Raw genomic sequence first — 14272 nt, 5'->3', positions numbered from 1 at the left:
GTTCTTAGCACTCTGGGAGGAGGACACAAGGGAGTTGTCAACCGTGATGGCGAGATCATGGAACGGGCAGTCCTTCCCCGGGAGGAAGAGCAGCTCCGTCTTGCCGAGGTTCAGCTTGAGGTGGTGATCCGTCATCCACACTGATATGTCTGACAGACATGCAGAGATGCGATTCGCCGCCTGGTTATCAGAAGGGGGAAAGGAGAAGATTAATTGTGTGTCGTCTGCATAGCAATGATAGGAGAGACCATATGAGGATATGACAGAGCCAAGTGACTTGGTGTATAGCGAGAATAGGAGAGGGCCTAGAACAGAGCCCTGGGGGACACCAGTGGTGAGAGCGCATGGTGCGGAGACAGATTCTCGCCACGCCACCTGGTAGGAGCGACCTGTCAGGTAGGACGCAATCCAAGTGTGGGCCGCGCCTGAGATGCCCAACTCGGAGAGGGTGGAGAGGAGGATCTGATGGTTCACAGTATCAAAGGCAGCGTTTGTATGGCCTGTGCTGAGGGGAGAGAACAGGGATAGACAGACACATAGTTGACAAGCTACAGAAGTGTTGTTTCTTGTATTATTGTCTCTTGTGTCTTTAGAGAACTGTTTCACTTTGATATCCTTTTTCTTCTGTCCTGATTTTCTCTTTCTTTTCTTCTGTTAACTAGATATTCTTTGTTGTTCTTCGTTAGCTAGCTAGCTTCTTCCAAAAGAGTCCCTAGCAACTGCTTAGCAACTGGTAAACAATTCAGCTAGCAAAGATAACTACAATTTTATGAAAAATAGTTATTTTTCAAAAGCCTATCTTCTTTGTTTGTTGCTTGTTTTTTCTCCTATTCAGTCTTGCAGTTTTCTTTTGCTTTTTTCCGATGTACTTCACTCTAAAAACCATGTAAATTTCAATATTTGTAGGAGCTCATTTTTCAGCTGCTGCTGCTCAAATTGGAGTTCCGGAACAGTACAGTGAAATGTCTTTCTTGCCAGCTCTAAACCCAACAATGCAGTAATCAATAGCAATGTAATACTAAAAATAACACAAGGTAGTACAAAAAAAAACACACAAGAAATAGAAATAAGAAGAACACTAGAAAGTAAGTAAGTATACTATCTACAGGGTCAGTCAGTTCCAGTACCATATTTACAATGTGCCGGGACACAGGAGTGATAGAGGTAGATATGTATAGGGGTAAACATACTATCTACAGGGTCAGTCAGTTCCAGTACCATGTTTACAATGTGCCGGGACACAGGAGTGATAGAGGTAGATATGTATAGGGGTAAACATACTATCTACAGGGTCAGTCAGTTCCAGTACCATATTTACAATGTGCCGGGACACAGGAGTGATAGAGGTAGATATGTATAGGGGTAAACATACTATCTACAGGGTCAGTCAGTTCCAGTACCATATTTACAATGTGCCGGGACACAGGAGTGATAGAGGTAGATATGTATAGGGGTAAACATACTATCTACAGGGTCAGTCAGTTCCAGTACCATATTTACAATGTGCCGGGACACAGGAGTGATAGAGGTAGATATGTATAGGTGTAAACATACTATCTACAGGGTCAGTCAGTTCCAGTACCATATTTACAATGTGCCGGGACACAGGAGTGATAGAGGTAGATATGTATAGGGGTAAACATACTATCTACAGGGTCAGTCAGTTCCAGTACCATATTTACAATGTGCCGGGACACAGGAGTGATAGAGGTAGATATGTATAGGGGTAAGGTGACTAAGCATCAGGATATACAGCGCCGTGGAAAAGTATTTGCCCCCTTTCTGATTTTCTCTGTTTTTGCATATTTTTTGTACTGAACGTTATCAGATCTTCAACCAAAACCTAATGTTAGATAAAGGGAACCTGAGTTAACAAATATTTTTACAAATTATACTTATTTTATTTATTTAATGAACAAAGTTATGTAACACCCAATCCCCCTTACACTCAATAACTGGTTGTGCCACCTTTAGCTGCAATGAATGAAACCAACTGCTTCCTATAGTTGTTGATCAGTCTCTGACATCTCTGTGGAGGAATTTTGGCCCACTCTTGCATGCAGAACTGATTTAACTCAGCGCCATTTGTGGGTTTTCAAGCATGAACTGCTCATTTCAAATCCTGCCACAACATCTCAATTGGGATTAGGTCTGGACTTTAACTAGGCCGTTCCAAAACGTACAATTAGTTGCTTTTTAACCATTTACATGTAGACTTGATTGTGTGTTTTGGATCATTGTCTTGCTGCATGACCCAGCTGCGCTTCAGCTTCCGCTCACAGACAGATGGCCTGACATTCTCCTGTAGAATTTTCTGATACAGAGCAGAATTCATGGTTCTGTTAGGTTCTAATTCTCACAGTAAAAAACTCAACGGACATTATGGAAGCTTAACCAGGTTTATTCTTCCGAGAGGATCAATATAGTTGCATCAGACAAAACATGTTTCCACCAACACAAGTATATATACTCCAATTTAGGCACTCCTCCTTCTCTCCAACCCTTACATCTTTTATGGTTCGACAGGAAGACGAAGTGATGGGGTAATAAACCATTCCTTCTCCCTTAAGGTGATCTGACCTGACCTCAACCCCCTTGATGCCTAATCCAAAGATCTCCACCTGTATCACCTATGGCAATCCTATGACTTCCTCCCGTCCACCCAGCACATTCCAAAGCCATGCAAACTGAAATGTGACATGGAATAATGCCAAAATAACATGCCAAACAGGCAACACAAAATAAACAGGTGGGGCTCTGCCTGCCCTGAATGACGGGTTGCCACTGCCCACAAATGGTCAGCTATTCAAACAATGTCATACATCGTGATTTAGTCATCAGGCTGGGCCTCCGGGCGGCTGCAAGTCACCAGTTGCCAGCATCACCTTCGAGAGTGATGGTAACAAACTATTTCATTCACATCAGCTTAACATTATTATCAATCAAATATATTTATAAAGCCCTTCTTACGTCAGCTAATGTTACAAAGTGCTGTACAGAAACCCAGCCTAAAAGCAATGCAGGTGTAGAAGCACAGTGGCTAGGAAAAACTCCCTAGAAAGGCCAGAACCTAGGAGGAAACCTCGAGAGGAACCAGGCTATGAGGGATGGCCAGTCCTCTTCTGACTGTGCCAGGCGGAGATTATAACAGAACATGGCCAAGATGTTCAAACGTTCATAGATGAGCAGCAGGGTCAAATAATACTAATCACAGTGGTTGAAGAGGGTGCAACTGGTCAGCACCTCAGGAGTAAATGTCAGTTGGCTTTTCATAGCCGATCATTCAGAGTATCTCTATCGCTCCTGCTGTCTCCAGAGAGCTGAAAACAGCAGGTCTGGGACAGGTAGCACATCCGGTGAACAGGTCAGGGTTCACAGGTCAGGGTTCACAGGTAGAACAGTTGAATCTGGAGCAGCAGCACGACCAGGTGACACCATGATTTGATTGTGAAATACAAAAAGCATAATCACTGACCAATAAAGCCTATTGATCAGAGTGTAATAGCAGTAATATATATTGGATAATTATAAGATATCCTTTATTAAGTATTATTTCCCATAAAACACAAGTCAACTGCTGAAACGTTAGGACTTCTTGAATTGTATGACATAATAATGTTTTATGTCTATATTTTCCTAATAGCAAGACTAGTCTAATTTTACTGGCGTGTACATATATGTAAATGTCGGGGATTTTGGTAAGACACTCCTCTGCCTACAAGTAGCCAGTCCGGCTCTGCCACTAAGCTATCTATAAATGAACGGCGCTCTAAGGGATATTCTCCTGCACTCGCAACGGCAATATTGGAACATCACATCTTCATATCACTTCGGCTCACTTGACGAATTGAAGAGGTCGGACTGCGCATGAGAACAAGCGATTTACTAGGTTATTAGATTAAATATAACAGAAACATCTAAACAAGCAAGCTATCAAATCAACGAAGAACCGTCCGTAACCTACTGTTGTTTAGGAAGAGAAAGTTCCAGACGCCAACGTATTCCACTGTAAGTAGACTAAAGTGCGTAGGCTTGAAGTGCGTACTAGGCTTTTTTTTTTTTACTACTAAAGTGAATTCACAATGTCAAAGTTCCGCAATAGGAGTTACGGTGCTAATATGTGTGCATACATAGACTACTCTTCAGAAATGTGTTTTGTAGGTGTCACGGATTAGCCTGACACTCCATGTCATGCATTCACAATCTAACGGTAATTTTGTACGGTGTATAAGCATCAACTCGCTTGCCAAGTCTGACCAGCTGAGGATTTCTCATTTTAAGCCACCAATTTCCTTTGTGTTTCCTGTAGCATATTGTCACTGGATCGGTTGCTTTCATTTTACGCTGGCGACTCGAACCCAATCTCGCTTGTGCCATTAGTTTTTCCCAGTTAACGTTTAGTAATGACCTGTCAAACACACTCCTAGTAATGGCTGAAATCGACTCAAAGCAATACAATACTTTTGCATCTCAGGCGGTTTTGGGGGTTGCACAAGCCCGCGTTTGTTTTTTGCATCGTAGGCGATTTTGGGGGGTAGCCCAAACCCTGCCCCAGCGACTATCAAGCCAATCAATACCTTTTTAAACCGCTAGGCCAAGAGATCAGAACCTCTTAACAAGGTGGATAGGTATTGGTTAAGGTTGCTGTCTTATTTCCTTCCGGAGAGCTGTCCCCACGCCTCTCTATACCAGTGGTTCCCAACCTTTTTCGGTTTCCAAACCACCAACTGAATTTTGCTCTGCCCGGGTACCCCTGAAGTACCCCCTCATGTGCATTTTTACCAGTATGTCTATGGTCTCGAGCCTTCTCAAGTACCCTCTGTGGAAAAGCCAAGTACCCCCAGGGGTCCTACTTTCCCTGGTGGGGAACCAATGCTCTAGACCAAGTCCCTCCCCACTGGGCAAAAACTGGTTGAATCAACGTTGTTTCCACTTAATTTCAACAAAAATAAATGCATGTTATGATGATGAATCAATGTGGAAAATTGGATTGCATTGCATTTGCAAAAAGTCATCAATGTAAGGGACATTTCATGGTTTCTTTCACCCAATTTTTTTGGTAATTTTTAAAAACTAAATCCAATGTCACGGTGAAATGTTCTGTTAATTTTACGTTAGTTGACACCTCAACCAAATGTTAATCAAAAATAGACATTGAACGGATGGACAGTGGGGGGGGAAAGTATTTGATCCCCTGCTGATTTTGTACGTTTGCCCACTTACAAAGAAATGATCAGTCTATAATTTTAATAGTAGGTTTATTTGAACAGTGAGAGACAGAATAACAACAAAAATCCAGAAAAACGCATGTCAAAAATGTTATAAAATGATTTGCATTTTAATGAGGGAAATAAGTATTTGACCCCTCTGCAAAACATGACTTAGTACTTGGTGGCAAAACCCTTGTTGGAAATCAGAGGTCAGACGTTTCTTGTAGTTGGCCACCAGGTTTGCACACATCTCAGGAGAGATTTTGTCCCACTCCTCTTTGCAGATCTTCTCCAAGTCATTAAGGTTTCGAGGCTGACGTTTGGCAACTCGAACCTTCAGCTCCCTCCACAGATTTCTATGGGATTAAGGTCTGGAGACTGGCTAGGCCACTCCAGGACCTTAATGTGCTTCTTCTTGAGCCACTCCTTTGTTGCCTTGGCCGTGTGTTTTGGGTCATTGTCATGCTGGAATACCCATCCACGACCCATTTTCAATGCCCTGGCTGAGGGAAGGAGGTTCTCACCCAAGATTTGACGGTACATGGCCCCGTCCATCGTCCCTTTGATGCGGTGAAGTTGTCCTGTCCCCTTAGCAGAAAAACACCCCCAAAGCAGAATGTTTCCACCTCCATGTTTGACGGTGGAGATGGTGTTCTTGGGGTCATAGGCCGCATTCCTCCTCCTCCAAACACAGCAAGTTGAGTTGCTGTCAAAGAGCTCCATTTTGGTCTCATCTGACCACAACACTTTCACCAGTTGTCCTCTGAATCATTCAGATGTTCATTGGCAATCTTCAGACGGGCATGTATATGTGCTTTCTTGAGCAGGGGGACCTTGCGGGCGCTGCAGGATTTCAGTCCTTCACGGCGTAGTGTGTTACCAATTGTTTTCTTGGTGACTATGGTCCCAGCTGCCTTGAGATCATTGACAAGATCCTCCCGTGTAGTTCTGGGCTGATTCCTCACCGTTCTCATGATCATTGCAACTCCACGAGGTGAGACCTTGCATGGAGCCCCAGGCCGAGGGAGATTGACAGTTCTTTTGTGTTTCATCCATTTGCGAATAATCGCACCAAATGTTGTCATCTTCTCACCAAGCTGCTTGGCGATGGTCTTGTAGCCCATTCCAGCCTTGTGTAGGTCTACAATCTTGTCCCTGACATCCTTGGAGAGCTCTTTGGTCTTGGCCATGGTGGAGAGTTTGGAATCTGATTGATTGCTTCTGTGGACAGGTGTCTTTTTTACAGGTAACAAGCTGCGGTTAGGAGCACTCCCTTTAAGAGTGTGCTCCTAATCTCAGCTCGTTACCTTTATAAAAGACACCTGGGAGCCAGAAATCTTTCTGATTGAGAGGGGGTCAAATACTTATTTCCCTCATTAAAATGCAAATCAGTTTATAGCATTTCTGACATGTGTTTTTCTGGATATTTTTGTTGTTATTCTGTCTCTCACTGTTCAAATAAACCTACCATTAAAATTATAGACTGATCCTTTCTTTGTCAGTGGGCAAACGTACAAAATCAGCAGGGGATCAAATACTTTTTTCCCCCACTGTATGTACCCAGTTGGTCACGTGTACATGCCTCTGCGAGGGTGCCATCCCCCATCTGACACCAACTTCACCCTGGGTACAGCGACTGTCAAACAACCGCTTTAACCGTTAGGCCAAGAGATCAGATCCTCTTGATGAGACCTATGTAGGCTATAGATGGGTGTAATCTAGAGCCAGGTGGAAAATGTGACAATTTTCACAGTGTTCGGACCAACCTAAATACCTGAATTCCAAACAATGCCCGATCTCCACTCATTATTTGTTTGTGCCAGTAGGCTGCAAAGTTATATATCTTCATCCATTGTCTTACATTTGTCAGAGTGGTATTTTTAAGAATTTAGACAGCCGTTTCTAATATACAGTAAGTAGGGCCATAAACTCTCACATCAACACCATTATCCCAGAAACCATAGACCCACTCCAATTTGCATACCGCACCAACAGTTCCACAGATGATGCAATCTCTATTGCACTCCACACTGCCATTTCCCACCTGGACAAAAGGAACACCTATGTGTGAATGCTATTCATTGACTACAGCTCAGCGTTCAACACCATAGTGCCTTAGATCCTCAAAAGGTTTTACAGCTGCCCATTCGAGAGCATCCTGACGGGTTGCATCACTGCCTGGTATGGCAACTGCTCGGCCTCCGACCTCAAGGCACTACAGAGGGTAGTGTGTACGGCCCAGTACATCACCGGGGCCAAGCTTCCTGCCATCCAGGACCTCTATACTAGGCAGTGTCAGAGGAAGGCCCTAAAAATTGCCAAAGACTCCAGCCACCCTAGTCATAGACTGTTCTCACTGCTACCACATGGCAAGCGGTACCGGAGTGCCAAGTCTAGGTCCAAGAGGCTTCTAAACATCTTCTACCCCTAAGCCATAAGACTTCTGAACAGCTAATCAAATGGCTACCCAGACTATTTGCATTGCCCCCCCCCCCCTGTATATAGATACATTGACTATGTTGCGGTACCCCCTGTATATAGCCCCGCTATTGTTATTTACTGTGTTGTCTAAATATTTGTCATGCTTATCTCTTAATTTTTTGGGGGGTATTTTCTTAACTGCATTGTTGGTTAAGGGCTTGTAAGTAAGCTTCTCACTGTAAGGTCTACCTACACCTGTTCTATTTGGCGCATGTGACAAATAAAATTTGATTTGAATCCCCAATGTAAATCTGAAGTCTATTGGGCCTACATCCACCGTGTGATTTCAACTGATTTTACTGTATATTCTAAGATTAATTAATTATTGTCTTTTGTTGAAATTTTAATGACATTCCAACCATGTTCACCATTATCCAGTCCAATTGTGGCATGATTCCACTATTTATCAGTTTCAATGCAGGACTTTTATTTTGAAGGCGACTCGCTGATTCGACTATTGATGCTAAACGCTACTGTTGCTAACTTTACAGTCGTGCCTTGTGGCGTGTCACTATCGAAAGAACCCCTAGGCTAACTCTGTTAATATCTTCCCTAAATGTTCCCTAACTGTCCTGTTGCACTCTTTCAATCTCTTTATTTTTCTCTCTGCTTCTCTCTCTGTCACTCTCTCAAGCCTGCAGTCATGACCGAAAACATTCGTATCAACAATCCCAATGTGAAGTACACAGATACACACATCGAGGCTCAGTACTTCTACCATACTACTGCTGTACGCAGGGACGGAGACACACTCACAGTAAGTCTCTCTCTCTCTCACACACACACACACACACACCAGCATCACCTATCTCATTTCTAACTGTGTAAATCTATCCACTCCACCCCTCCAGGTGACCCCGTCCGTTAGTGAGCTTGAGTTCCGTACTGAGCGACGTGTCCCCAGGCTGGGGGTGATGCTAGTTGGCTGGGGAGGAAACAATGGGACCACCGTCACCGCTGCTGTCCTGGCCAACAGACTGGGACTCACCTGGAGAACCAAAACTGGAGAACAGGTGACGTGTGTGTGTGTGTGTCTTGTTGATCCTACTTGGTGACAGTTTTATGGCCTATTTTCCAAAGACATGTCTCTCCTCTGATGCAGAGCTAGCTAGCAGAGCCTCATTATACCCCTGATACAGCGACGGGTTCACACACACACACTGATATGATGGGTTTAGTGGAGTGTTAAGGGCATTGTCTGACACACTAATGTTTACAACACAGGCAGTCCTTTACCTTTATATGGGCATCATTACTTCCCCAAATGTGTCCTTTTTTTTCCTGTTTGAAAAAAACCCTCAAATCATTCTGCATTTAATGCAGAGATATTCAAAGTTGGGGTCGCGACCCCTAGTGGGGTCCCGGGTGTAATTGCAGTGGGCTCGCCAAAACAAATTTAAAAGTAAACATTATTGTATAGGATAATATAAAACGTTTTTGAGAAAGATCCTTTGAAAAATAATTGAGTACATTTATTTATTGTTTTTCTTAATTTTGATAAGAGATAAAAAATGTAGTGAATCGAAGGTTATTTGTTGATGTACAAATCTAAATTTACTGTAAAAATGTTTTTACAGTAAAAAATACCACTGATTTAATGTGTTGTTATTATTCAAGACTTGTTATTTATTTTTGTTCTATGTCTGTTTTATTACCCTCTCCCCCCTCCCCAGAAAGCCAACTACTACGGTTCCCTCTTCCAGTCCTCAACTGTGTGTTTAGGTGCGGGGCCAGATGGAAAGGAAGTTAACATTCCGTTCCGTGACCTCCTACCCATGGTGCACCCTAATGATATCGTCTTTGATGGTAAAGGAGTGTGTGTGTGTGTGTGTGTGTGTGTGTGTGTGTGTGTGTGTGTGTGTGTGTGTGTGTGTGTGTAATCAGAGAAGGAATGCTGACGCAAGGTCAGTTCTTCAGGGGCCACTGTGGAGAAGGAGAAGGTAAAAGTCTACATGTGGACTGTCTGTCTGCCAGGCTGGTTATTTAACCTCCTGTTTAACTCTGTCAGTTTATCTAGCACCATTATTAAGCACTGCTCTGGAGGCAGAGGTACAGTACACACCTCTGGTCCTCTATGTTCTTTTGGACCCGTCTGACGGGTTTTCTTTTAACAGACATTAGGTTTGTAAAACTTTAGCTAGCTAATTAAATAAAGAGTGTGTGTGTCAGGCTGGGACATCTCATCCATGGACCTGGGCAGTGCGATGGAAAGAGCCGAGGTCCTTGATTGGTCCCTCCAGGAGAAGCTCCGCCCACACATGAGCCACCTTCGACCCCGGGCCTCCATCTATATCCCAGAATTCATAGCTGCCAACCAGGCGGGCCGAGCAGACAACGTTCTGAAAGGGACCATGGCTGAACAGGTACGCCCAATCCCAAGTAGTGTGTGTGCCTCGTACACCCTGTCCCCTAACCCCTTACCTCTTACCCCATACACCCTAGACCCTATGTGTGTCTGAGTGGTGATTCTTCTCTCTCTCCCTGCAGGTGGAGCAGATCAGAGCAGACATTCAGGACTTCCGGCATTCAAGCGGCGTGGACAAGGTCATCGTTTTGTGGACAGCCAACACCGAACGTTTCTGTGACCTCACAGCCGGGGTCAACGACACGGCCAAGAATCTCCTGGCTGCCATACAGGTAGAGATCTGACGGCTCTATTCTATCTATACTATTATGTCTGTCTTGCTCTCGCCTTCTCTCTCTCTTACACTCTCTCTCTCTGTCTCTGTCTCTGTCTCTATCAGTCAGGTGGGGAGGTGTCTCCCTCTACTTTGTTTGCCGTAGCCAGTATCCTGGAGGGCTGTGCCTACATTAACGGTTCTCCCCAGAACACGTTTGTCCCTGGGGCGATAGAGCTGGCTGTGGAGAGAAACGTGTTCATAGCAGGAGATGACTTCAAGTCTGGTCAGACCAAGATCAAGTCAGTCCTGGTCGACTTCCTCATCAGTGCTGGGATCAAGGTGAGAGGTCGACCCAGTCCATTTGATGTTTCATTCACTTCAATAGGACTTCTGTTAAGTGAACTGTCCCAGTTCCACTTGTATAATGACAAAGTACATAATTATACAATTACTAAGTTATTCTAAAATTACTATACAACATGTTAAAACACTGTTATTACAACGATAGTACCCAGGTATAAGGGCAATTTCATGTGTGTAACACTAGGTTAATACCAGACTGTAAAATAACGTGTTGCCATGACAGCCCACCTCCATTGTCAGCTACAATCACCTTGGCAACAACGATGGTATGAACCTCTCGGCACCGCAGCAGTTCCGCTCCAAGGAGATCTCCAAGAGCAATGTGGTGGATGACATGGTCAACTCCAACCCTATACTGTACCGCAAAGGGGAGAAACCTGACCACTGTGTAAGTCTGCAGGTGTGCGTGTTTATGTATGTGTAACACAGAGAAACCTGATCTGAGTTAAGAGTTTGAAAATGTGTATGTGTTTTTCATACCTGATAGATATCAATAGCATTGCATTTCTTTTACTAAGTGGTGGAAAGTATCTGTAGTATTTCTTGAGAAATACTTGACTCAGTTCTCTTGCTGCGTGTGTGTAGGTGGTGATTAAGTATGTGCCCTATGTGGGGGACAGTAAGAGGGCGATGGATGAATACACCTCTGAGATCATGATGGGAGGAACCAACACTATCGCAATGCATAACACCTGTGAGGTGAGTCTCTCTCACACTCACTCACTCACTCACACCTACACGTCGACCTGATTTTTCTAACAAAAGGTGTCTCTCTCCAGGACTCTCTGCTAGCCAGCCCTATCATCCTGGACCTGGTCCTCCTCACAGAGTTGTGTCAGCGTGTATGTATTCGGCCCCAAGGATCAGAGACCTTCCAGTCCTTCCACAGTGTCCTGGCTATCCTCTCCTTCATGTGTAAAGCTCCCCTCGTCCCCCCTGGGGCCCCGCTGGTCAATGCCTACTTCAGACAGAGAGCCTGCATTGAGAACATCATGAGGTCAGAACACATACCACCCTGTCTTGTTAGGGATTTGTCTTAGTGGTCACCAATCCTAATGTTTATTACTGAACTTCCCGTCTCTTGTCCAATAATGTTGTGCTGGTCTCTGTGGTTATATTCCTTCAGTTTTGCAACTGACTAGGTATCCCTTTTCCCTTTCAGAGCGTGCCTTGGTCTCCCCCCTCAGAACCACATGCACCTGGAGCACAAGCTGCAGAGGGGCTTCCTGCCTCGCCACGACAACCGTATCTACGACAATGTGGCTACCAAGATGGTCCTAAGCAACGGTTACCACGCCTCCCAACAGAATGGTGTCTGCGCACACGTGGTGAAAGAGGCAACGATTGGATAATGGCTGCAGATTAGGTCTCTGTCATCACAGGGAACATTCTAGAAGTGTCCACAGCCATAGAGAAACAATTACATCCATAGTTTAGTTTATTAGGATCCCCATTAGCTGTTACACATGCAGCAGCTACTCTTCCTGGGGTTACACACTATTACATATTTAGATACTTGTATACAGTGCAGTTAATTTAGATCCATAGAAAGTTAGCCAAACTCTATACAGCATACTGTATGATGATCATGTTTTAGTTGGCCTATTTGTGTAAGATGCATACAGTAGGAAAAATACCCTCTAGTTGGCTCTAACCATTGTAACTTTTGGATGACCAGTTTAATATTCTGTGGTTTTAGACTCTTATTGCTCATATACATACAAACTCTGTTCATGTATTTGTTCCAATGATATGTAACATGCAATGTTACCCTACCATCCCTACCCTGATTGGAGTAAACTAACAAACAGACTAACAATACTTCTACTGCTACTTACAGCTATTTTCACGCACATCTACGATGTCTGTATTTAAAACAATTATACATGTATTCCTAATTTCCCCTTTCTTCAAGTGATGGATTTTCACCCACAGCGGCCAATCCACCATTCATTCCGATCTTAAATCCAACCCTCCGATGTCCACAGATTAACCCATCTTTCACAGTATGTCATTTTGCAATACAGCCCTCCATTATACTATGCTGTCTTTTGAGTGTCCTTGTAACATTTCTACCGATATTGCCCCAAAAATAAAGAGTATAATCATATTTCCCATTAGCTGATTATGTTTTTTTTCAGATCTCTTAACAATGCAGTTTGCATGTCCCTGATTTTAGAACATAACAACCATACCTGGACCTGACTCCAAAAGTGAGCCACCAATAGACAGAACCAGAAAATATATTCTAGTGATTCTGCTTCCTCTGTCATGGGCGTTGTATGAATTGGACCAAAACGCAGCGGGAATATGTGTACTCATCTTTTTTTTATTGAAGACGGAAAACACAAACACGTATACAAAAACAACGACAAAACAGTCCTGTAAAGCTACTAGGCTATACAAAGAACAACTACCCACAAATCCCATAGAAAAAAACACCCCTACTAAATAGGACCTTCAATTAGAGGCAATGAGGAACAGCTGCCTCCAATTGAAGGTCAAAACAATAAACTAGACATAGAAAAAATAGAACATAGAACACAACCCAAAACCCCGACAACACAAAACAAACACACCACGTCCTGACCAAACTACAAAAACAAATAACCTTTTTTACTGGTCAGGACGTATCATCCTCATGGCAGTCTGCACAAGGCTGACTGTTCAATGTCCCATATATTGAGCATTATTTTTGTAGCAAGTACTTTTATGTAATGGCTTAAATTTAAACAAACGGATTGATGTCACTTGTTGTTTTATATGTCAGTTTATAGACCCGATGCCAAGGTATTGGGACACCAGAAACTTGTTCCCAACTGACTAGAATTTTTATACAGTATTGCTGTCAAACCTTTTGACTTCATTAATTCAATCATTTTTAAGCTATTTATGATTTTCTTTATGGGGGAAGACTAATTCTTTAATTTCTTGTTTAAGTAATTGTCTCTTCCAATTTTGTGGCAGAGCCGCAATGCGTTGTCATTTTTTTATTGAGCATACACCTCCATACACTGTTAGTTGCTTGTATGACAATTTTACTGTTCCTGTTTACAATGACTTTCATAAATATTATCCCATTGTACATTTCTTCCCCCAAATTTTTTTTTCTCGATCAGTACATTGGAGTTTAGCCATATTATTTGCTGTCATATTAGTTCTCCCTTTTCTGGAGGATGAAAGTAAAAGACTTTAAAAAGGAGGATACTTTAAAACAGGGATCCATTGCCAATCTAATGAAAATGTTTAATATGCAAAAAGGCAAAGAGCCCACTCGAAAACATAGAATGGGCCTCACTTAGTAGCTTGCTAGAAACAATTTCGGTACAATGGAGACTTTAAGAGAGAGGTTTAATGCCGTAATATTTCATAGTTTTAACCCTACAAACTCATGTTGGTTATATAAATATGCTTGTTTAACTTTATCTGGTTTGCCATTCCAAATAATATGAAATATTTTTTGCCCCCATGATTTGAAAAAGGATTCTCCTGGAGACGATGGAGCCATGGAATAAATATGTAAACTGCAATATCACAAGATAATTAATCAGGGTAATCTTCCCTTAAATAGATAGGTGTTTCCCTTTCCACTGTTTC

At 43.0% G+C, this 14272-nt stretch overlaps 1 protein-coding gene across 1 annotated transcript; it reads left to right on the top strand.

Annotated features, from left to right (window-relative positions):
- Positions 1-3842: 3842 nt before the first annotated feature.
- Positions 3843-12785, top strand: ino1a (Inositol-3-phosphate synthase A). Its single transcript, NM_001140330.1, is given in 11 exon segments — positions 3843-4008; positions 8326-8448; positions 8543-8704; positions 9365-9497; positions 9861-10054; positions 10179-10328; positions 10436-10651; positions 10899-11063; positions 11261-11374; positions 11455-11672; positions 11838-12785. Coding segments are annotated over 10 exon segments (1656 nt in total). The 5' UTR covers positions 3843-4008; positions 8326-8334; the 3' UTR covers positions 12028-12785.
- Positions 12786-14272: the final 1487 nt, after the last annotated feature.

The sequence above is a fragment of the Salmo salar genome, chromosome ssa17, assembly GCF_905237065.1.
Source record: "Salmo salar chromosome ssa17, Ssal_v3.1, whole genome shotgun sequence".
Taxonomy (NCBI): domain Eukaryota; kingdom Metazoa; phylum Chordata; class Actinopteri; order Salmoniformes; family Salmonidae; genus Salmo; species Salmo salar.
Note: the sequence above shows the minus strand (reverse complement) of the source record. Positions and strands in the feature narration are given on the sequence as shown.